The sequence below is a fragment of the Electrona antarctica genome (assembly GCF_951216825.1).
Source record: "Electrona antarctica genome assembly, chromosome: 17".
Lineage (NCBI taxonomy): Eukaryota > Metazoa > Chordata > Actinopteri > Myctophiformes > Myctophidae > Electrona > Electrona antarctica.
This window is the reverse complement of record NC_136798.1, coordinates 45,591,744-45,616,115: the sequence shown is the minus strand read 5'-3', so window position 1 is coordinate 45,616,115 and position 24,372 is coordinate 45,591,744. Positions and strand designations below refer to the sequence as shown.

The 24,372-nt window shown below is 43.4% G+C and overlaps 2 protein-coding genes across 8 annotated transcripts in view; both read right to left on the bottom strand.

Moving 5' to 3' along the window:
* Positions 1-16,855, bottom strand: part of LOC306941221 (uncharacterized protein) — a 24,784-nt gene extending 7,929 nt beyond the window's left edge. Inside the window, exons 1-11 of one of the 7 annotated variants that reach the window (XR_013792109.1) lie at positions 16,710-16,855; positions 11,849-11,944; positions 9,151-9,298; positions 7,587-7,641; positions 7,248-7,307; positions 6,843-6,892; positions 6,651-6,700; positions 6,284-6,510; positions 4,991-5,253; positions 3,006-3,178; positions 2,864-2,968 (exon numbers count right to left, since the gene is read on the bottom strand). Coding sequence is in view for 6 of the 7 variants with exons in the window: in XM_079526546.1 (XP_079382672.1) it covers positions 2,909-2,968; positions 3,059-3,178; positions 4,991-5,253; positions 6,284-6,510; positions 6,651-6,700; positions 6,843-6,892; positions 7,248-7,307; positions 7,587-7,641; positions 9,151-9,156 (891 nt within the window). In the remaining variant the exon portion in view is untranslated. Of the gene's footprint in view, positions 1-2,863; positions 2,969-3,005; positions 3,179-4,990; positions 5,254-6,283; positions 6,511-6,650; positions 6,701-6,842; positions 6,893-7,247; positions 7,308-7,586; positions 7,642-9,150; positions 9,299-11,848; positions 11,981-16,709 lie in introns of all 7 variants that reach the window. The other 6 variants (XM_079526546.1, XM_079526545.1, XM_079526548.1 and 3 more) reach the window with 6 other exon arrangements.
* Positions 16,856-22,326: 5,471 nt separating this feature from the next.
* On the bottom strand, positions 22,327-24,317 carry LOC306941162 (caspase-8-like; the record flags this gene model as incomplete). Its single annotated transcript, XM_079526474.1, has 3 exons — positions 22,327-22,626; positions 23,459-23,808; positions 24,123-24,317. The coding sequence occupies 3 exons, from the start codon at positions 24,315-24,317 to the stop codon at positions 22,446-22,448; spliced, it is 726 nt and encodes a 241-aa protein (XP_079382600.1). The 3' UTR covers positions 22,327-22,445.
* Positions 24,318-24,372: the final 55 nt, after the last annotated feature.

Sequence of the window (24,372 nt, the reverse complement as noted above, 5' to 3'; positions counted from 1 at the left end):
CCTACTCAACTTGAACTTTTAGTTAGGCCACAGCTATAGTAAAACAAAATACTTAATCCAACGGTTTTAAACTACATGTTGTCATGAAGGAATAGGATAGAACAGCAATACAATTATTATTATTTACAGCAATAAGTAAATAACAATAAAAGCTAAAGCTTATATTAATTATTCATATTAATAATAATATTAATCATTATGAATTATATTATAATTATAACTCGAGAGTTAGTTACCTCTTGGTGTAGCTGGACTCTCTCATCATTGTATAACATTCTGAGCTGGCTGTATTTGGGCCAAAGGAACGTGGCTATTTTGTGATAATCCTTTATCTCAATTTTTCGTGAGATCCAGTTTTGATGACGTTGACGGATGATTGCCTGGTAGGGTAGGGTGTATCAGTTGTGTTCTCAGTGCAGTGGCGAGTCAGCCGGAGGAACCAGATTAACACCAGGTTTATTGTGGTGTACTGGTCTCCCTCAAGTTCACGCTGGGCGTCATAGAATGGTTTCAGGAACTCAACTAAGAAGCCAAGCACACCTGGGGATATGGCATCGATGCGGTGAGTTTCTCCACGTCCTTCCAGCCTCGCACGGAGCTCTTGATAAACATCTTGGACGATATTTAGTAACGTAGACCATACTAAATCTCGTGTCCCCCATTTGATTCACCGTTTTTGACACTAAAGCTGCTATGCCCGACTTCTTTACATACTTCACCAATGATTTGGCAGCTAGCAAGGTGGATGATACGTCGGGGACTACCTGTGGCTGTGCCAACTCTGCAGGATCGAGGGCATGGCGCAGCACAGTATTGTACACGTGATCCTGACAATCAAGGCGTTTATATGGTCTGAGGGCAGAGATGATATTGGAGCCCTGGTCTGTCACCCACACCACCTTATTGAGCAAGCTGACGTCCAGGCCGAATTCTGTTATCAGGGTTCTGATTATTTCTCTCCTGATATGTTCGCCTGTTTTGGCCTCCTCGGGTGGGAATATTGCTGTTGTCAGCACTTTGCTGATCAGTTCGAATGACTGTGTAATGAAGTGGCAAGTGATTGCCATGTAGCTGTGTTTGTGATGGTCCTCTGTCCACATATCAGTGGTCATTCCGATTGTATTCACTTCACTAAGAAGGACACCATTTAGCTGCTCAATCAACTGCTGGCGTTTCTCTGTGGCCAGGTGGTGGCAACGCTTAGACTCTGTTGTGCGGTCGGGCATGATGTCCTTTGCCGAGACATGTCCATATGTAACGCCGATGTTAATTAGCTCTTGTGACAACTCCATGAAACCATCCCCTGCGACTGCAATAAACGGTCTTATGTCTTTGCAACAGAATGCATGTATCGATGAGTTTAGATTTGGACTTCTGTGTAATCTTCTTTGAGGAAGTAGCCTAGTAGCAAAGCCAGTCATCGTAGTCTGCAAACCTCCCGCTTCAGATATCTTGCCTTTGCACACTTTATCCAGGTGTCGACCCATGCTGGAATTTCCAGTCCTCTTGCTGTCATATTGCAGTAGTTCCCCACAGCGGTTGCATTTAACAAAACCAACGGGAGCTTTAGTGTCCGCATTAACCACCACTTTGAAATCCTTCCATACTGTTGATTTGCCCTTTTCGTTTTTAGTTAATATAAACTTGCCTGAAGACAAGTTAAGTTTGACGTCCGCTGGCAACATCGCTTCGTCTGTCTCACTCATGGTCTCACTCTGTTTGTTGTTGTGTTTTAACTTGTGTTCAATGCGCTGCGCTGTTTTATGACGTTGTCTAATTCCCTCCAAAAAAACACATTTCCCATGAATGCATGTGCGTCGTTGTCAGGACAACGCACAGCGCGTTGTCACGCTGCACCACTGACCACCCTCCCACCAGTAAATACACAGACAGAGATATAATCGGATAATAAATAAATAAGGGACCAAGAAGTCTCGAAGTGACTTTGGTCACTTATTGTTTTTGTGTTTTTTTTTCTTCGTCTTCTTCTTCTTCTTCCGCCAAAAATAGCTGTTCTGGCTGAACCGTGCAGTCGGTTTTCGCGAAACGCGGTAATCTGGTAGAGGGCCATGCCAAACGGTGACCATGCGAGGCCCATGACCATTGGCCAAAGGGTGGCGCTGTAGCACTCAATTGAAAATGCAAACTTTGAACGTGCATATCTCATGAACCGCTTGACCGTTGGCAATGCAACGTTGATACACATAATGTGTCTCCTCATGCCGAACAACTTTCGTGTTCTGACTTTTGACCTCTGACCTTTAGATCACCCGCCATTTTGAATTATATGAAAAACAGTTAAAATGTATCTCCTCCCAGGATCTTTGATCAAAATGCACGAAAACTTCTACACGTGAACTTTGGAACTTTAGTAAAATCTTTATAAGTGAAAAAATTAAGTTTTTATGAGCCAATGAAAATTGCTGGTTTGTGAAAATTCTTCTTTTGTCCCTAATACATACATGCAGCGTCATATGCGTTTGCAACTGTACAGTATGGTAGAGGGTCATGCCAAATAGCACTGAAAGCAGTCTTACTCCAATAGGTCAAAGGGGGGCGCTATGGCAATTTTTTTGAACAGGCATAACTCATGCCTCCTTTGTCCAAAAGTCATGGCACTTGTTTCCACTTGTTCCTTGACTCATGGGGAACACGTGTGTCACTTTGATCAGTAAGCTCCGCCCTCAGATCTTCTGCCACTTTGAGCAGTTTAAAAAATGCTTATACCTGATTTTCTGCCTGGATTTTTGATCAATTTGCGTGAAACGTTCTACACATAATCTATGGACCATTATCTGAAATCCCGGTTGAAGAGAAGTTTGTACGTGAAAACATGAACATCGAACACTGTAGTTCTACACACCTGAGGATGAAGCTCTCCGCTGGGCTCGCTCATCAGACTGTAGTTCTACACACCTGAGGATGAAGCTCTCCGCTGGGCTCGCTCATCAGATGTAGTTCTACACACCTGAGGATGAAGCGCATCAGACTGTAGTTCTACACACCTGAGGATGAAGCTCTCCGCTGGGCTCGCTCATCAGACTGTAGTTCTACACACCTGAGGATGAAGCTCTCCGCTGGGCTCGCTCCTCAGACTGTAGTTCTGCTCTAGCAGGAGACAGAAGGTGTTTATGTCAACCGCACGGAAACGTCCCTTCTTCATCTGACTCTTCATGTCCTGCCACACACAGGGACGCCAAAGTGTTTATGTCTTGACTGAACTAAATAAAAACCACAATAATAAAAGAATAACAAAAAAAAACCTAACTAAAACAAAACCTTAGTTTCCGTTTGTAAGACGGTAAGTAGTAACACTTTAGTTTAGTGTTAACACTAAAAGTATTAAGGGCCTTGCAAACGGGGAGCGATAAAACGCGCCTATAGTTCATTTTCAATGAAACCTGCGTTTTTGCTCGGAGAAGTCGCGGTGCGACAGCGCAAGCGTATTTACGTGAGCGCGGTCCCGTGAATTTGTTGCGCACATGCTCGTTACGTGCACACGCCCCCCACGACTCACCAGACCTGGATTCTGTTTAGCTTTTTCTTACGCTTGCGTTGTTGCGCCCCTCTTCAACAGACCTGGAGGAGACCTTGTTGATCCAGGCCCTCTTCAACAGACCTGGAGGAGACCCGTGTTGATCCAGACCCTCTTCAACAGACCTGGAGGAGACCCGTGTTGATCCAGACCCTCTTCAACAGACCTGGAGGAGACCCGTGTTGATCCAGACCCTCTTCAACAGACCTGGAGGAGACCCGTGTTGATCCAGACCCTCTTCAACAGACCTGGAGGAGACCCGTGTTGATCCAGACCCTCTTCAACAGACCTGGAGGAGACCCGTGTTGATCCAGGCAACAACGCCTGCGTTCCTCGCTTCACGTTTGCAAGGCCCTTTAAGCATTTTCATAAAATAAAAACGAATAAATCCACTCTAGCAAACTGAATTAGAAAATAAAAGATTCAAAACGAACTTAAAACAAAACTAAAATGAAAAACTATTATTCTAAGCCTTGAGGACACCAGGTGGACAAGGTGATGAACAGGAGATAAGGGAAGGGAAGGGAAGACGTAGGGATAGGGAACAATAAAAACACTTCTTTTCAGGCAAGAATATTGACAGGTTGTCAATCATATTGAAGACCCTGTGCAAAGTTTTAGTCAAAATAAGAACGTGAATCATTCACTACACAAATACAACATCCTCTGTTCACTTAGTTTTCAGGGAGCTAGTTTGCATCCGTACAGAGCTCTAAAAGTTTATCATTTTAAAAGATACTGAGACAACGTTTCGCATGGTTACAATGATTAGGGTGGATACACTTTTCGTTCCCGATCCGATCCCGATACCACAATTTCTGTGTTAGCCGACACCGATACCAATACCAGAGAATTATATTTATAATAATAAAAAAAGAAGAAAATTATTTATTTTATCTCGTGTTGTGTTTATAGCAGACTCCTCACTCAAATGTGCACTTGCAGTTTGGGCAACTCGAAAGCAAACTCCACATGCCCCAACATTTTATTTACCTGCCATAGTGTCAACCCCCTTAGTGTCGGATCGGTGGTTAGACTGGCATAATCGCGATACCGATATGACCCGATATGATCAGAGAGGGCCGATACCGATACTGTATCGGCCAGTGGTGGAAAGTAATTAAGTACTTTTACTGAAGTACTGTACTTAAGTACAATTTTGAGGTATTTGTACTTTACTTGAGTATTTCCAATTGCCAGTACTTTTACTTCTACTCCACTTTTCAATAGATTTTCAACACATTTTGAACTTGTGAAATGGGACATTCTGCAATACGAGTACTTTTACTTTTAGTACTTTAAGTAAATTTTGATGCCGATACTTTTGTACTTTTACTCAAGTACATTTTCAATTCCGTACTTTTACTTTAACAATTGAGTACTTTTTCCACCACTGGTATCGGCACATCTCTAGTTATGATCGTTATATACAAAACAAACACATGGCCGCCTCACTTTGACGTGCGACGAGTTGCAGCTGGTCAGATAGAGGCGGAGAACGTGAGCGTCCAAGCCGCCGCTATCCAGATCCTCGTAGAGCATCGCGGCTCCGTGGTGCGCCACCCGCTGGGCGTCCCGGGCCACGGCGCCCACGGGTGACAGACGGGAGGACACTGTCCACTTCACGTGACTCCCAGAGGACTGGAGGACGTCCTCGATGACGGGATCCTGGCCAGTGACGTGTAGCACACCCAGCACCAGCTTCTCCTTCTCCTGGCCTGGGTGAAGATCATGGGAACATGTGTTGTTTTTGTCCACTAAAACTAAGACGAAAAATGTCCGTCGACTACCTTTTTTGGGGTTTTTTTTGCGGCTTACGCCTTTATTTTATATTTTTTATGGAGGGACAGACAGTAGGCTGACAGGAAATGGGGAGAGAGATGGGGGAGTGACATGCAGTAAAGGCCGTCGGGATCGAGAGTCGAACCCGTGGCACACTGCCAGACTGGATTACCAGCCAAGGTGCCTGGACCGCTGAGCCACGGCCCAGGCCGTCGACTACCTGTTTTCACTGACGAAAACTAAATGGAAACTAAATTAAAACTAAGCTATGATGACTAAAACTAAGACTAAATATATTGACAATTTCAACAGATAAAAACTAGACTAAAATGTTAGCAAGGGACTAGTGGACAAGACCTAGCTGGAAGAGGGAACAAGTGAATAATGTCCTTTATGGTTGTGTCATATTGTTGTGGGATTAATTTCATTGTTGTAGTTTGGTGTTTTGCTCATGTGGTTTTGATATCCACTTGTATTGGTCATTTTTGGAAATGTATTTGTTTATATGACTGCTTGATATTGATTATATGTTCTCTGCTTTGATTTTAGTTTTCACGTTGATTTCCCCTTTTGGTGTTTCAAGCATTCTGTTATACTTTAGCTATTGAAAAATAGCAGATCTACAAGCTTGTAGGTCTGCTATTTTTGAAAAATCGTAAAAATGCGGCACAAATCTTTGAATAGGTATATATTCTTTCAGAGCGAACGTTTTTTTTTATTTCGACGTCAGGCCTACATGGGTTAATAAAGAACCATCATACATCATCAGTCGACTTCAACCTCATTTACCAGCTCGGTCTGCTACATGGGCCCCCCTGCAAAAAAAGGTCTGGAGGAATCCCTGTCACTGTATTATACTGTGGTTTGTATTCACAGTATTGTAAAATATTGGAAATGGAAGGTCTTTAAGCTGTACAGTCAATAATAAATATCTCAGAGCTATAGCATACGTATTGTTATTCTCACCAGCCAGGCACAGGGAGTGGGGGAGCTGGACGGACTTGAGGGCAGATGCGTCCCTGTCGACCACGTGCACGTTGAAGATGGGCCCAGCGATCATCCAGGGGTTCTGCACCACGGTGTTGAACTTGGACCAGGACAGGAGGGAATACGCCACCAGAACTCGCTCCGACGCCTCGAATATCAAGCCCGTTAACTCACACTCGTATGTTCCCTCTCCTTCCAGCTGAGCCCTAAAGAATGCACGTACGCGCGCGCGTACACACACACACACACACACAAACAAACACACACACACACACGATCATAATCGCATAAGGAATAGGAATAGTATTCAATCAGATGATGTCGACGTGATGTCCTCCAGACTCACTGCAAGCGTCCTCTGGAGAGCCTTTCAGGAATGATCTTCTTGTCGTGGCTCTACCACGCACGCACGCACACACACACACACACACACACACACACACACACACACACACACACACACACACAGACAGTTAGGATCACAGCCATACATAGGCTACTGTACATCAAGAAGAATGTCAGCTGTGATCAAACTGACCTGCTGGACGTGTTTGCATTTCTCACAGCAGGGTCTGGAGTAAACCTCATCTGGAGGACAACAATTTGTAGATTTGTAGATTAATTAATTCATTCATCATACGAATCATCCAGATCAGTTTTCTTCAGCTTTACAGCAGTGGTTCTGAACCTTTTCAGGCCGTGACCCACCAAAATAATCTTATTTGAACTGGGGACCCCCCAAAATAATCATATTTGAACTGGGGACCCCCCCAAAATAATCATATTTGAACTGTGGACCCCCCAAATTAATAGAATTTTAACTGGGGACCACCCAGACTATTCAATTTTGAACTGGGGACCACCAAACTATTCATATTTGAACTCAAATATACACCATTTTGTGTATTCACAGCCAGACCCAGAGTTAGTTAAGTTTCTTTACCTTCCTCTCCACATTCTATCTTCATCAGCTTCATCATGTCCCTCAACTCTTCTCTAGAGACTGTAGAGACAGTGGACAGTTAGTGGATCAGAGGCAGCTCGCTCTGAGACTTACAGTGGAAGAGAGTAAATATGATCCATGAGATGAGATTCAATTTATTGTCAATGTACAGTACAGTACAGTACAGTACAGTGCAGTACAGTACAGTACAGTACAGTACAGCGAAAAGTATTTTCGCATCTCACCAAACATGTGCAAACATGTCAGTAAGGATACATTAATAAGTACAGTAGTAAATGCAGATATGAGCAGTAGTCATTAAATCCATGTGTCTCTCACCAGAATCCCCATCATCCTCTTCCTCCGATGAGCTGCTACTACTACTAGACAGATTCTAAGACATAAAACAACAACTTTTAGCCACAGTCAGCCAGTCCGAGACATTTGCATCAAGAAGTCTACAGTATATTTGAAGGGTGCCGTGTGCCGACACCTGGTATACAGTATATTAACCCAGTTCAACTATTCTATTGATTCTTAAATATTGGGAAATTGTTTAACTCTAAAGCCAGGGCTCCACCGGACGCGTTGCGTCTCCGTCGCGTGCGTCAAAGAACGCACCGGTTCAATTTTAATGCACGCGTTAATGTCACGCAACGCGGGCAGTGGAGCCACCCTTCATTGATTAAAAAGGGAACATTCCCTGGTGACGCGCTCCGGGAGCGGTGACTTACGCCGGGGCTCCACCGGGCGCGTCAGTGTCGCGTCTCCGTCACCGTCAGGGAATGTTCCCTTTTTAATCAATGAAGGGTGGCTCCACTGCCCGCGTTGCGTGACATTAAAATTGAACCGGTGCGTTTTTTGACGCACGCGACGGAGACGCAACGCGTCCGGTGGAGCCCTGGCGTAAGTTTGGTATTTTATGGACATGTACAGGCACACATGACCAAAAGAAAAAAAAGCATGAATAAACAACATGAACATGAATTTAATTTTAGGTTATAGGTTAAGTTTTTGGAGAATCATTTCATTATATGATTAATGATTATTTTTGCAGTATTTTGTGTGTTTTTCTCTAATGCCATCCCAAGAATCTATCATCATTCCAACAGTAGAATATCCAAAAAATAATCTGTACATTGAAACTATACACACTATAGGATGCCTGGCCTGGCATCCGCCTACATAAAATGCTATCTAAATTTTAGCCTTTGCATAAGCCTGGAAGGTCGTCAAGGCTAGGGCAAGTGCTACGGCAAGTCTCTTTCTTGTCTAGGGACAGATTCTAGGAGACCAACGACAGTACTTAAATAACTACTTGGTAATAAATGACATAATGATTACCGGTATGTACATTTAGAGTTGTGATTATTAACCCATTTTGACCTGGGAACGATTCTATAAATGTCTTCTAAATCCTGACAGTTTTCTGAAAAAGCTATGTTTCTATGTCAGTCGTTCTTCGATTTTTCAAAAATAGCAGACCTACAAGCTCGTAGCTTGTTAGATCTGCTATTTTTCAATAGCTAAAGCATAGCATAATGCTTACACCCAGAATGGGTTAACATGTTGACGTATTGTACTCAACCTATGCATCTCTGCACTAAAGACAAAAGTGAAAATATTTCCCGGCCTAAACTAGAGTTTAATCTATGAAGCGTTGTCGTCTCTCAGACACCGTCTCCACACCTTAGCGCAAAACGGTCTTAAGCTGCACACTTCTTAAGCTGTGCGCAGCTTAAATTCTGAGTTTTTAGACAGCTGGTGGATGGAAAAGAAGCTCCACCTCCGCGGACTTTTTGCGCGGAGGAGAGCGTTTCCGGGAATCTGGCCGTTGCGCAAAAAGTCCGCGGAGGTGGAGCTTCTTTTCCATCCACCAGCTGTCTAAAAACTCAGCCCCTACACTCATGGCTTCAGCTGGTGCCTGGGTTTGGGTCTAAGGAACTTCACTCATGGCCTCTCATATCCTAGGATGCTCCGTGATGTTCCTTCTCCGGCCAATCAGAGACCTTCTTCTTGTCGGGTCTTCTCGGATGGCGTTTCACAGCTCACTGGAACACAACATAATAACAACAACAACAACAACAGACAGCAAGACATTTACAACCATAACAATACACCAAGAAAGAACCGACACAGCAGAAAACAGCAGAATCAAGAGGCAGGGTGTGTCTAGAGCAGAGGTTCCCAACCACTGGTACTAGTACCACTGGCGGTACTTGAGCCCCCTCTGGTGGTACACAGAGGAGTCGCCCCAAAAAAGGAGAAAAAAAGACAAGTGGAATGAAATATTTATATGACTATAGGTAGTTCTTCTGACCAATCAATTGGTTCAAATAGGCTATCCAGCCGTGCTGAAATGAGCATGACAACACACCTAGCCGTTAATCGAAGATTTGAGAATGGATTAATTAATTAGAAATATCATCAGTTGTGCCGATTAGTGATTTGACAGAGTTTTGTCAGAGCAGCAGCATTATTGGCTTAGGAATGGAACAAAAAGGGCAGGTCCTGTATTTTAACATCAGTTATTATGGTGGTACTTGGAGAACCAAAATGGTTTCTGAGGTGGTACTTCAGTATAAAAAGGTTGGGAACCAATGGTCTAGAGCAGGGGTTCTCAACCCGTGGGTCGCGACCCCTCAGGGGGGGTCGCCAAATTATTTTGGGGGGTCCCCAAATTATTAAAAAAAGAAAGAAAAAAAAAAGATTTTTTTTTTCTTTTTGCAACTGAATGGCTGGAAAGTGGAAATGAAGAGTTTACATATAGTACACATAGTACATGCATACACCTTCCCTAATGATTATATCTGGTTTCAGTATTTATTTATGGTGTATTGTCTCTATTATTAAGGTTATTGTAGCAGTCAATTTATATTGGGGGTCGGGAGGGGGCGGGGCGGGGGTCCCGAGACATTGCCAAAGCATTTCCGGGGGTCCCTGGCCAAAAACGTTGAGAACCCCTGGTCTAGAGTAGTGGTTCGTATCCAGTGGTCCTTGAGGGGGGGGTTCCAGGTGGTCCCCATGCAGCTAAATGATGGAGAGTTTGAAACCAAAATATTACATTCATTTTACATCTGCATTACTTTAATTTACAAGAAGTAAAGAATGTAGAAGAATTGTTACTTTGATCAACGTTTGCCTGTTATCTCTCCTATGTTACCAACATCAGCATGGAAATGTGGACATTATTCTTTAGTTTTGGGTCTGCAAGGCTAAATCTCTTCAAATGGTGGTTCCGTGGCTCAAATGCAGAATAAATAATGGGCCTTGATATGAAAAGGGTTGAAAACCACTGTTGTAGAGAGATTATGAGAATAGTAACCCCAGGGGCCCCCCAGGGGCTCAGTCAAAGGGCCCCCAGGGGCCAAACGTGGCACAAACACTGTTCATCCGCTTTACTCAGAACATTGTGTGACTACATTAATGTATAAACTGTGAGCTATCTTCTTGTGTGGGACGTTGACACTTGAGGGCCTGAGGGTGGCGCCAGAGTCAAGGTTTACTTTAATGGTTTGGATTCATTGACAAACAACTTGGTATGTAGGAATTGAGGCATACGTTTTGTTTTTGGCTCCGTATACAGCCGATATCGGTTATTTTTCACAATTGTTGCCTTTTTCTTATGTAATATTTGACAATTTGGCCAATGTTTCACACATTTATATAGGATAGTTACTTTTGGCGTAGTAATGTTCTTAATATTAGTTTATTTCACGAGACATGGTCAAAGCATTTCCTGGGGTCCCCAGTCAAAAGCATTGAGAACCCCTGGCCTACAGTACACCAAGTCTCATCACAAATGGCAGATCTACAAGCTCACACGCGTTGTGAGCTTGGCAGCTCGGAATGTTCCACACGGCATAGGAATGCTGGGGTTGGACTGGTTTGAGTGGTTAAACGCCAAGTCTGTCCTAGTGGAAACTAAATATTCTCTCCAGTGTTCCTCCTTACATACTGCATCTTTGGGGGAAGGTCAGATGTACATATTTACATACTGTTAATATGACAAAAGGTGCTATAAAGTAATTCAGGTGGTGCCGTGGATGGTTATTTTACAGGGGTGACCCGAGGCACAAAAAGTTGGAGAACCACAGCCTGTCCTACACCAGTGGTTCCCAAACGTTTTCATGTCAAGGACCCCCCAAATTAACACTAATTAGCCCCCATTAGAAAACATATGCCAGGGACCCCCGTAAGAGAAGATTTTGTTACGGCTCTAGCAGTGATTCTCGACCACCGTACAAATGCAAATGGCCATTTGCATTTGTACACTCTCAGAGTTAGAGTCCCATAAGGGTCCATTTGGTTCCTAACTATCATTTAGCTGGGGACCCCCTGGAACTGCCTCAAGGACCCATGGTCAACACGTGGTGTGTAGGCCTATTATATATCAGCATTCGCTGGTCAAAAACCTTGTAACTGCACTTGAGCTTGGTAAAATGTTACTGTGAAACTTGAAATGCAAGTATCTGACCATTATATACAGTGAAAAATAGTGTTCAATTGTTTAAAATAAAAATACAATTAAATGCAATAAAGTTATAAAACAACTCAACAGAGATACACATTTAAATGTAAGATATTACTCTTTAACTTACCTAGAGTTTTTGTTATTGTCTTGGTGTAAACATGTTGATTCATGAGACTTGAGCAGTAGAGTGTTGTGGTTACTTCCTCAATTTCTGTGAGGGGAGCTGAACAGGAAGGAACCAACCGAACTTGAAGGAATTCTGGGTAATGTAGTGAAAGGGTTTTGTTGCCATTTGGTAACATGCAGTGGTTCCAAACATTGTTTACTTTTCCTTGGAAATTGATTGATTGATTGATTGATTGATTGATTTATTAACAGTTTGCAGAATTACAGTACATTTCAAGTACAACTCAATACAAAAAGTGTTAACAGTGAGTGGACGACACCATAAAGCATTACACTTGTTTACAATAGGGCCCACCATTTTCAATTCATCAAAACATTTAGAGACATACGAATATACACAACTATATAGTCAAAAAGAAATCATCATAAGAGGTAAAAAGGGAAAAGAAACATATACAATGAGGGGGAACAGGGGTGGGTGGGGGATTCAGATTTTACGGGGGCCAGTTTCGAATTGCAGCCGTCCGTAGGTGCCCTTTGAGAGCAGTTTTGAAGGAGTCAAGGTAGGGAAAAGCTCACAACAAGCTCACAAGAGAAAAAGAAAAGGTTTATTCTTCACAATGTTACATGTTATAGAGTTATTTGTGATTGTTTAATGTCATGGACTACGACCTCACGCCCATGTGACCTTTTCTACTTTTTTTGTTTAAAATACTTTATACTTGTATTCCACTAGGCTACATCTCAGAGGCAAATATTGTAGTTTTTTCCACTCCACTATAATTATTTGGTAGATTTAGATCATAATTTCAAAACAAAAAGGTTACACATTTTGAAAAATAATTTACTAAAGCTACTTTTACAGTTTGAATGCCATTAATGTTGTACTTCTATTACTCAAGTCAAATTCAGGGGTATTTTTTATATTGTGGTATTACTACTATAGCCTAAAAAAACCTCTGACTGGTAGGCCTACGCCAGTGTTGATTTCGTCGACTAAAACTAAGACGAAAAATGTCCGTCGACTACCTTTTTTCCCCTGACGAAAACTAAATGGAAACTACATGAAAACTAAGCTACGATGACTAAAAGTGAGGCTAAATATATTGACAATTTTGTCGACAAATAAAACTAGACTAAAATGTTTACAAGGGATCCAGTATAAGTAAGACACAAGTCATTTTACACTTGGTTGCATGCTGAAAATAGCAGATCTACAAGCTCACAACGCGTCGCGCTGTGACACGTTGTGAGCTTGTTTTTCAGCAAGTGTAAAATCTGTCATTACATCAAGGCCCGCCAAAATACATCTTAGTCGACTACTGTAAATCAACTGTAGATTTAGTCGACTAAATCTCATGGCATTTAGTCTACTAAAATCTCATGACATTTAGTCGACTAAAACTAGATTAACACAAACATTCCATTTCCAGGTGACTAAAATGTGACTAAAACTAAATGAAGTTTCTGCCAAAAATTGCTGCCAAAAACAACACTGGCCTATACCAGCCCACCCCGGCCCATAGGAGGATACAGTACAGTGTTGTTTTTGGCAGCAAATTTCCATTTTAGTTGAGTCATAGTATTTGGACTGAAACTTTTAGTTTTAGTATTTAAGTCATCTGGAATGTCTTAGCGTTAGTCTAGTTTTAGTGACTAAATGTCATGCGATTTTAGTTGACTAAATCTATTTTGGCGGGCCTTGATGCCGTTGAAAATAGCCGATCTACAAGCTCACAATGCGTGCTTGTAGATCTGCTATTTTCAGCATGCAAACCAAGTGTGAAATTACTTATACTGGATATCTTGTACACTATACTATAGTCACTTCCTAACATTTTAGTCTAGTTTTTATTTCTTGACGAAAGTGTCAATATATTTAGTCTTAGTTTTAGTCATCAGAGCTTCATTTAATTTAGTTTCCATTTAGTTTCCGTCAGTGAAACAAGGTAGTCGACGAACATTTTTAGTTTTTCGACGAAAACAACACTGATGTACAGTTACTGGTAGGCCTGTACCAGCCCACCCCGGCCCATAGGAGGAGGTACAGTGACTGGTAGACTTGTACCAGCCCACCCCGGCCCATAGGAGGAGGTACAGTGACTGGTAGTCCTGTACCAGCCCACCCCGGCCCATAGGAGGCGGTACAGTCACTGGTAGACTTGTACCAGCCCACCCCGGCCTATAGGAGGCGGTACAGTGACTGGTAGACCTGTACCAGCCCACCCCGGCCCATAGGAGCATGTACAGTGACTGGTAGTCCTGTATCAGCCCACCCCGACCCATAGGAGGAGGTACAGTGACTGGTAGACCTGTACCAGCCCACCCCGGCCTATAGGAGGTGGTACAGTTACTGGTAGTCCTGTACCAGCCCACTCCGGCCCATAGGAGGCGGTACAGTGACTGGTAGTCCTGTATCAGCCCACCCCGACCCATAGGAGGCGGTACAGTGACTGGTAGACTTGTACCAGCCCACCCCGGCCTATAGGAGGAGGTACAGTCACTGGTAGGCCTGTACCAGCCCACCCCGGCCCATAGGAGGAGGTACAGTGACTGGTAGACCTGTACCAGCCCACCCCGGCCTATAGGAGGTGGTACAGTGACTGGTAGTCCTGTACCAGCCCACCCCGGCCTATAGGAGGAGGTACAGACTGGTAGGCCTGTACCAGCCCACGCCGACCCATAGGAGGAGGTACAGACTGGTAGACCTGTACCAGCCCACCCCGGCCCATAGGAGCATGTACAGTGACTGGTAGTCCTATACCAGCCCACCCCGGCCCATAGCAGGTGGTACAGAGCCCACCCCGGCCCATAGGAGGAGGTACAGTGACTGGTAGACCTGTACCAGCCCACCCCGGCCTATAGGAGGAGGTACAGTGACTGGTAGACCTGTACCAGCCCACCCCGGGCCATAGGAGGCGGTACAGTGACTGGTAGTCCGATACCAGCCCACCCCGGGCCATAGGAGGCGGTACAGTGACTGGTAGTCCGATACCAGCCCACCCCGGGCCATAGGAGGCGGTACAGTGACTGGTAGTCCGATACCAGCCCACCCCGGGCCATAGGAGCAGTGTACAGTGGCCATCCCACCAGAAATGATTATTATAACTAAAGCTAGCAAAATAAACGAGAATAAAAAACAGTACAGTAGTACAGTAGTGCATCCCGTGGATGCAGAGGTCGTTGTTTTATTGCGTCCCTTAACTATAAACTGCATTTTGGGAATGCAAAATGCACCCTATTTTAATCTCTGAACACACAACCTCCATGGTGGTCTGGTGGGGGCAGACCCGCACTTTACCACTGTAACGCCCGTTGGCATTTTGTAACATTTTGAATGCAGGATCAAATTGAGGTGTAATTACTTTGAATTCATATAAAAAAATTAGCTTATTGTCAGTCGTGCCTATACCTTTCCACTAGCGATGAACAGCATAACAGACCCATTTCCACATTGAGGTATAATCAGAGTTGGTCTACTGCAAATATAGCATGATTATAGCAACCCTTCTGAAGCCTGGACACTTCTGTCAAGCGTTTAATGAGTAATGACACACACCTGGCCTTAGCCGCAATTTGCAACTCTAGAATGGGATGAATCTAGAGTTGCAATACCCTCCATTGACTCCCCACTCATCATTTTGCGTTTGCGATCTGCTGGTCTCAAACGACGTTAAACTCACCAACATTGCAGCTGTAGTCCAAGCTTGAATTTTTCTCTTTCGATCTGCAAAGCTTGTTTTTCATAAAAATCCCCCGTAGACATGTTATGAGCTACTTTCTGTCCAAAATATTCCACAAGTGATATTCCGATGTAATTCTGCGACGGGCCGTAAAACAAGACGTGAGGGGGAGAGCTTGTTTAATAGAAGGCCGTGCGTGACGGGGCGTCGTGCTGCGTCGGCCTCTTCTTTGGGTGTCTTACCTGCGCAGGTAAGATTCTATTAAACAAGCGCTCTCCCACACGTCTTGTTTTACGGCCCGTCGCAGAATTACATCGGAATATCACTTGTGGAATATTTTGGACAGAAAGTAGCTCATAACATGTCTACGGGGGATTTTTATGAAAAACATGCTTTGCAGATCGAAAGAGAAAAATTCAAGCTTGGACTAGGCCTACAGCTGCAATGTTGGTGAGTTTAACGTCGTTTAAGACAAGCAGATCGCAAACGCAAAATGATGAGTGGGGAGTCAATGGAGGGTATTGCAACTCTAGATTCATCCCATTGTAAAAACATCTAGAGTTGCAAATTGCGGCTAACCTGGCCTATAGCCTACCTACAGCATCATGACCTGTGATTATGAACACAATGGGACGTGAGCTACAATACTATACTGTTAATGTTAATGCCATGATGACATTGTGTGTATATCTTTTATTAAACAGCTGCTTGATTCTTCTTGCTGTGTAGTTGAATGCAGCATGTAGTTTCTTTTCTGATGAATTGAAAATGGTGGACCCTGTTGTAAACAAGTGTAATGCTTTTTCAGTGTGTCGTCCACACAGTATCAGTCTTTGTATTGAGTTGTGCTTTCATGTGAAATGTACCCATTCTGCAAAACTAGTGTTAATAAATACTTCAATCAATCAATCAATCGTCTTATTGGTACTTGTGTTATATTTAGAATGTAATCTTTTGTTTTGCATCACTTGAGATTTAGTCTTTCGGTCCTTTGAAAGGAGCGCACAATTTGAAAATTGTTCATTCTAGCCTAAGATTTAGACTCTCGTAGATGTATAACATGTATGTATCGATTCTGACATAAAATCTATAATCTTATAGGCTATGTTCATTCATGGTTGATGGGTAATTGTTATGATTGACAAGTGTGAGGTCTTAGGTGATTTGAATGCTACCTACCGTGGCATGGCCGTATCTATAAATGCCTGATGAGAGAAGTTTATGTTGTTTAATTTTCAGACAGCTATTAAGCTTGTTGTGCTACGTAATAATAAATAACACGCCGTTTTTCTTCTTCGAGTTCATTTGAACGTTGCACTCATCGATTCGACTGCTGTGCTTACAGTCAACAGTACGTGTTGACAGGTTTTAAGAGAGAAACAAGCAATCATAGGTCTATGAAAACAAGCCCCAAAATCCAAATAAAAAAGCTATTTTCCGGTCCCTAAAATGTTTCCAGGTGGGGGTCCGCGGGCAAATACATGTTAATTTGGCGGTCCTTGGCTTGAACACTGTTTAAACCAACATTATGAAGACCAAACAAGCAAAACCCGCTACTATACTTCTTTGCAAGAAACGTTACAGAAAACTAATCCCAACATCGCTTATAATAAGCGGACATGGCAACCGTAGTTTTCACAGCGGCTACAGGGTCCAATCCCATCGCCTGCGGGTACACGGTCCGTAGCCATGACAACACAGCCTTTTGAGCGTACACAGCGACAACAGATCCCATAGGCCGAACTGCCAAGCTTCGTTGTTGACAACAAATGCAAATAAATAAACTGGTACATGTTTAGGTATGATGAATAAAGTTCTCTCGGATTTAGGTTGAGTTAATACAATAACAATCACAGAGAAAACATGTTAAATCAATTTCCATCAGTAAAATAAGCTACAATTTAAAATATGTTGATCTTACCTGTTGATCTGAAAACGCTGACGTTGTCTGTTGTAGCACGCTGGGTGGGCGTGTCTCCACTTGACCGTGACGTGGCATTGACCCAGCTCCATTGCATCGACCGACCTCGCTGTGACGCCGTTGCCATGGTTTTCACCCCATTTGTTGAATGGATTTGTTGACAGGTTTGGTCTTTAAAAGGCGAATGGTCACAAGTCACATGCTCATTATGAATGTTGGAGATGATGGAGATGAGTGTCCAGCGGAGGTCAGGTGTGATGGAGTGCAATGATGGTGTCATCATGACATGGAGGAGGTTGGCCTGGAGGCTGAGAACCGCCAAGCAGAGAGAAGACGTCTGGAAGGAGTTGCTGCAGCAGTGCCTGCACAACAACCAGATGAACAACAACACCCAGGCCCGGCTGTTGCTGGCATTTGTTCGGTCCACGCTGGAGCGCAGCGCCCTCGCCAGAGAGCCAATGATGCTGCTGCAGCCACACCACCACAGATCCATCCTCGTACCAGCTGAGGACGTCAATAAGCTGCCTGACCACAACAACCATGAGGTCAGCAACAAGGAGAAGAGGAGCAGGTCGGTCCAGAAACGAGGCTACATCATGGACGAGCTGTTGCAGACGGAGAAGGCCTACGTCAGGGATCTGCGCGAGTGTCTGGAGACGTACCTGTGGGAGATGACCAGCGGAGCGCAGGAGGAGCAGGAGATACCCGCGGGCATCCTCGACAAGGAGCAGGCCATCTTCGGGAACATGCGGGAGCTCTACGAGTTCCACAGCGATCATTTCCTGAAGGACCTGGTGGACTGCGAGCTGCCGGAGGACGTGGGCCACTGCTTCATCGCGTGGGCCGAGAAGTTCCAGGCGTACGTGACTTACTGCCAGAATGCGCCCGACTCGAATCGGCTCGTGGCGGAACACGCCGGAACCTTCTTCGACGACATCCAGCGGAGGCGCGGCCTCGGTCGGGCAAACTCCATCAAGTCCCACCTCATGAAACCCGTGCAGAGGATCACGAAGTACCAGCTCCTGCTCAAGGACTTGTCATCGTGCTGCGAGGAGGGCAAGAAGGAGGAGGTTGAGGACGGCCTGCAGGTGATCCTGGGTGTCCTCCAGAGAGTTAACGATGCCATGCACCTTGCCTCGCTGGAGGGTTTCCATGAGAACTTGGAGGTCCAGGGGAACCTGATCCTCCACGACAGCTTCCAGGTGCAGAACCCCAACTCCTTCATTCAGAAGGTTCACCACCGCCACCTGTTCCTGCTGGAGAAGTCACTGGTCTTCAGCAAGGAGGTCAGGGACTCCGCCGGCGGGACAAAGTACCGCTTCAAGAATAAAATACAGACATCGGAGTTGTTGGGGGTGATTGAGCACGTCGACGAGGACCCTTGTAAGTTTGTTCTGTTTGCGGTAGGAAGGAAACCCACCTCCCACAACCTGACCGTACTCAGGGCATCCAACGTGGAAGCAAAAGAGGAGTGGATTAAGAACACCAGGGCGCTGATGCAGGAGAGGACGACTCACCTGACGACGAGTCATTCCCTTCACCTCCCCAGAACACTGTTCAAACGCAGGAGCAGGAATAGCTTTGCAGGCACTGGCGTCTCAACTTGTAGCAGAGGAACATAAGGCCAGTGGGCATCGACGGTAACATCAGGGACCAACAGGAGACAATACATTATTCTACATACTAAAGTCCTTAGTGTAAAGACTAAAGAGTGTACAAATGGACCAAAGCGGACTTGCTGTTTTTTTTAAATAATAATATCCTGTATTTTCTTGTTTTGATTTTCATCATTAATTATGCAGATGGTATTTTGTCCTTTGTTGTTTCTGTTATCTGTTCTTTAAGTCTTTAACGAACAACTTAAATAAAATATCTAATAAATAACAAAACAGTGTGTCAACTTCTAATATTATCATATGGCTTATAGTGGTGATCATAATTATAGCTGCTTTGCAGAAATGGGACTGGTCCCAGTTCCATTCTTAACACACTAAACCCTGTGAAGGTACTGTGTGGGCTGAAATGGTCTATGAACACAGCAATGTTCTCTGATTCTCATATTAAAGTTCTATTTCTTATGTGTTTTGGGGCAATTTATGTCCCATCTTAACATGTAAGCCTGTTTAATTTAGCATGCAAAACAACACATCAAAAGGATTAGGAGAACTCCAATTATTTAAAGATTCAACTTTTTAGAAATAAAAATGCTATACAGATTTAACTAATCTGTATGGTAAAGTATGCTGATATAATATAACTATCACAACTGTGGTGGTGTTGTGGGTGGTTTCCCTCTTTCTATTGAGAACTGTGTCGACACTGTTCAGTTATAGGACGTACTTAGGTGACAAGAGATAGCCTATGGCTATTGCCTGATGCTCAAAGTGCAATATCGCACCTGCCCAAGTGTGCATTCTGTCTTATTACTAAACATATAGATTGTTGATTTAACTACAGAGCATATTTTGAAAGTTAACATCCAGAATAACATTTAAAAGCACTAGAAGAACGTGACTACAGGACTACTCGGCAATTAATGCAAAGTCATCTGCTAAGTATGAAAAAGCATATTGATTTTAAATTCACAAACTTTGAGACATAAAGTAATCTTCTAATCCACTACTAGCCAGTAGCCACTGTTTGCTCTTAAATCATAGTGTTATCTTGGACCTTTTTGACTTTCAAACATTACGCAGTAAAGAGTTTAATTGGGAATGGGACAATATCAAATCCAGGGACAATATCAAATACACACTTCAAATTCAATCAGAATCACACACAAACGTATTAAGTTTATGCTTCAGCCGAGGTAAATCTCCACACACAGTTTCGCTATTTGCCCTCGGATAGAGATTATTGTCCAAAATCATATTGGACAAGGATCTTTGAGACATTATCTAATATTTTAAGTATTCATAATATTCATGGATCTAATTATACTGGGAATGTCAGGTTCCATTTTCAACCTCTCTCATAATTATGGTCTGTTCAAATTTAAAAAAAACACGACACAGTGAAAAAATAAGGCTCAACATTTAGCTCAACATATTGACCAGTAGACTTCACCTTGAAAGAAATATAGGTCTTATCAACCTTAAACTAGTTTGTAATCTTTTTTTCTTAACCAGCCATATTTGAAGAAAATAAATACAAAGCTTCAGCTCTGTGGTTTGTATCCATAGCCAACTAATATGACATTATAACTGCAGCTCAGGGAATTGTGTATGACCAACAATATTAATATATCATACTATATTATCCCCTGGGCCTGTACACTGTGTACAGCAGTGTTGTTTTTGGCAGCAAAATTTGATTTTAGTTTTAGTCATAGTCTTTTGAATAGTTTTCATTTAGTTTGAGTCACATTTTAGTCACCCGGAATGTTTTAGTGTTAAGTCTAGTTTTGGTCGACTAAATGTCATGAGATTTTAGTCGACTAAATCTACAGGTGATTTAGTCGACTAAAATGTATTTTGGCAGGCATTGATGCCGCCGCAATGGTTGATTTTACACTTGCTGAAAATAGCCGATCTACAAGCTCACAACGCGTCGCAGCGCGATGTGTTACTGGTATGTTTATAACAATCACAATGCTTTGCAGGGGAGATAACTATTTATGACAGAATACACAGTGACATTAAATGGAGCAAGGTGATATGATATAGTACTTTATTGTCAGTTTGCACTGAAATTTGTTTTGCGACGCAGCAGCCTTGTTATGCAACCCATATACACATTTGACATGAAAACACAGGACAAAAAAATAAAAAATAAAATACAGTTGCATACATAGAAACATGAGGGCAGAGAGCAATGTCCACAGCTCAGTCTAGTCCTGGCCAAAATCCTGATTAAGCCTCAGAGTTGATTGATGGACAAAATACATTGTGCATTAATTAAAGCACGTGTATTTTTATTTGGTTATCCTTATAATGTATTTGCACACAACAAGAAATGAGGAAGCCTCAACCGGTCCAGGACGGGTTGAGGATCAGAGCTGCACAAAAATACAGCTTTACGAAAACCAAACTAATAGAACAAGTTAACAACAGCTAGGGGACGAGTGAGAAGTTCAAACAAAGAAGTGATTAAAAACAAAGGAGATCCGGGCACAAAATGGGAGAAGATACTTTATTAAACCAACATTATTTGACTGTCTTCATCAGGGCTGAAAAGAAGGGAACTCCTGTCTTTACAATATTTGACTTCAACCATGACTTCACCCTGAGCTTCAACAGTGGTCGATGTCATCATATCAATCTATTTTACATCCAATGTACACAGGTGTGTGTCGTCACCCTGTAACGCTGTGCAGCTCACAGGAGCAACTATGTGCCATTACATTTGCTGTAATGTCAGCTTCTTACCAGAAAAGAGAATGGCTTGACAGTTCTGTTCTGGTGTCTCTTCACATGAATCCACAAGCCACAGCTGCATTCCTCTAGCCTGGCGCAGCCAGACTTCATCCGCCCCTATTGCATATTCCTCTGTCCTTTACTGGCAACCGTGGAAGCGTTCAGCTACCTCTTGCGAGGCAAAAACTCAGTCCTTTCAAAAAACACCTCAAGAGAAAGTTCTGCAGCATCATCAGAAGTGATGCCAGAAGTTGCCACTCTCACATTTTGTTCAAACGTGAGAGAGGCATTTGGCCACCAGAGGGCCCCCAAGGACAAGACATTTAAAATTACATATTTGCTGGAGAAAACCTATGACCACAGCTGTTGGAATTTGTATGATATATGAACAGTGATAGTAAAGATCAGAGGCAGTTATAGCTTGAATTAACATTAAAAAAAAAAGAAGTTAAGATAAAATATAAAAAAAGAAGTTAAGATAAAATATAAAAGAGATTTGATATTTACATCTTTAGCTACTTTCTCAATGTGTGTGTGATATATCCCAGCCTCTGGTACACAAACATTTTCTCTCACACAACTCTCTTTTCTGAATCGTTAACATCCTCCAGTCTATGCGATCTCTGCTGAGAACCTCAGTCACCTGCCCTGTCCCGTCCCGTCTATGAAGTTGAGGACAAGTTTCTTGGTGAGGGAGTGTCGGCATTCTGGCATCTGTTTGAGGCTGTGCTGCACTCCGTCATAGGGGTCGACGAATTCGACGACTTCTTTGCCGACCTCTCGGTTCACTGCTGTCAGGGCGCTGTGGATGTCTTCTCCGCTGTCAGGAACACAGTAGAGTAGAACATTACACTGGGGGGAAATTACTACTGAATTCCGGGTTGTACAATCTATATCACTTCTCTTCTCAGTGCATTATTGTGTGAGAACTCGCTCTCATTGCTGGAAAAATAAAGTCCAGCCTAGAGTACGTATAGAATCTCCTTCAGCGTAAACTCTCGATATACATGACACACTGGCAAAGTGTCATGTCTGATCGTCATGTCCTCCTCACTGTAGAACCGTAGGATTTACGTTAAATATCTCAGTTCACCTTCAAGACCATTTAGTTTGTGCCAACCCAGGGCAAAGCCAGGAAAGGCAAGAAGTGCACCACCTCTGTAGATGCACTGTGGCGTGACAACTTAGCTAACAACACTGCAGAGTTCAAGGCCCTGATGCAGGCAAGTTGGTGTTGGCTAGACCTCACTCTCGTAGTAAGCACCACCACCATAGATATACAGTACCTAGAAGGTTCTGGGTCACATTTTGTACTAATAAGAAGAAAAAATAACAAGATTTTTGGTGCGTTGACATGTTCTCATGTCCATGAAAAATGAAATAAATGTATTACAAGATGTATTTATATCAGCCAGGCTCTAAACAAACATCAAAAGTCCATAGAGCTCATGACTGCCTCATGACGTCATTTCGGAAAGCCATGAATTGGAGCGCCCCTCAACAAAACAAAACATTTTCTTTTCTATGTCAATTGCCATCTATAAATACAATTATACTAAAAATAGATAGGCATTAATTATTTCTAGTGACATAAAGGCTTCTGAAGTCAAGCCATGTGTCAGTGGTGACAGTTGTTGAAAGCACCCTCTCACCTGTCTGCTGCCTTTTTAAGCTGTCTGCACAGCTCCTGGATGTAGTAGGAACCTGTGTACATGCGCCGATATGCTTTGAATTCCTCTCTGACCGCCATGCCCATCAGGAAGTCTGCGTACTGCGCAACTGACTTGCGCGGTACGCAGGACGGACCATCTTCCTGACAGAGAGGCAACGCCTCCTCGTCATAGTCCTCCTGGCACGCCTGGATGAAGAACAGCTTGGGCTTCCCTGCCAAGGTGGGAGCACTCTCACTTCTGAAGGGCTGCTTCAGTTCACGGAGTAGCACTTGGCCACCGTCTGTACCATACACGCATCCCTGCGTCCCATGAGTCAGCACGCACACCACCTAATGTCAGGGGCAGAATGGTTCATTACTGTGTGTTTCTTTAAGCCCAAATGCATGACTGTACCTTGTACCGTTTATATTTCTGTCTAATGAAGTATTCAGACAGTCATGTGAAGTGAGGGGCGCTCACAATTGGCATCTTCACTTTTCTGCCCTCACTTTTTAATCCTCAATACGTACTTTGCTCAGCCAATCAAATCATCTCAATTCCGTGCTCAGCCAATCAAATCATCGCTATTATTCACACAAACACACAAAGCCTGGCATAGGAGGGGCGCCCCTCAAAAAAAAAAGAGATGTTGAACACCACGTACCAAAGCATCTGCGTTGGTGAAGTCTCGTGTTCCCAGGAGTCCCAGCACCTTACGGATGCCATCTGCTGTCAGGTCTTGGTGTACCTTCACCTTAAAGCCCAGCTCGGAGAAGACCCCTTCCAGAGCCTCTGTATGACACGATAAGGACAGAGAGGGAAGTTTCACAAAAAAGTGGGATCTTTTCCTCCAGCCCATGGTCAATGAATTCAAATAATATGAATCTGTAAAATCTGAGTGCAGCCTTTTTTCT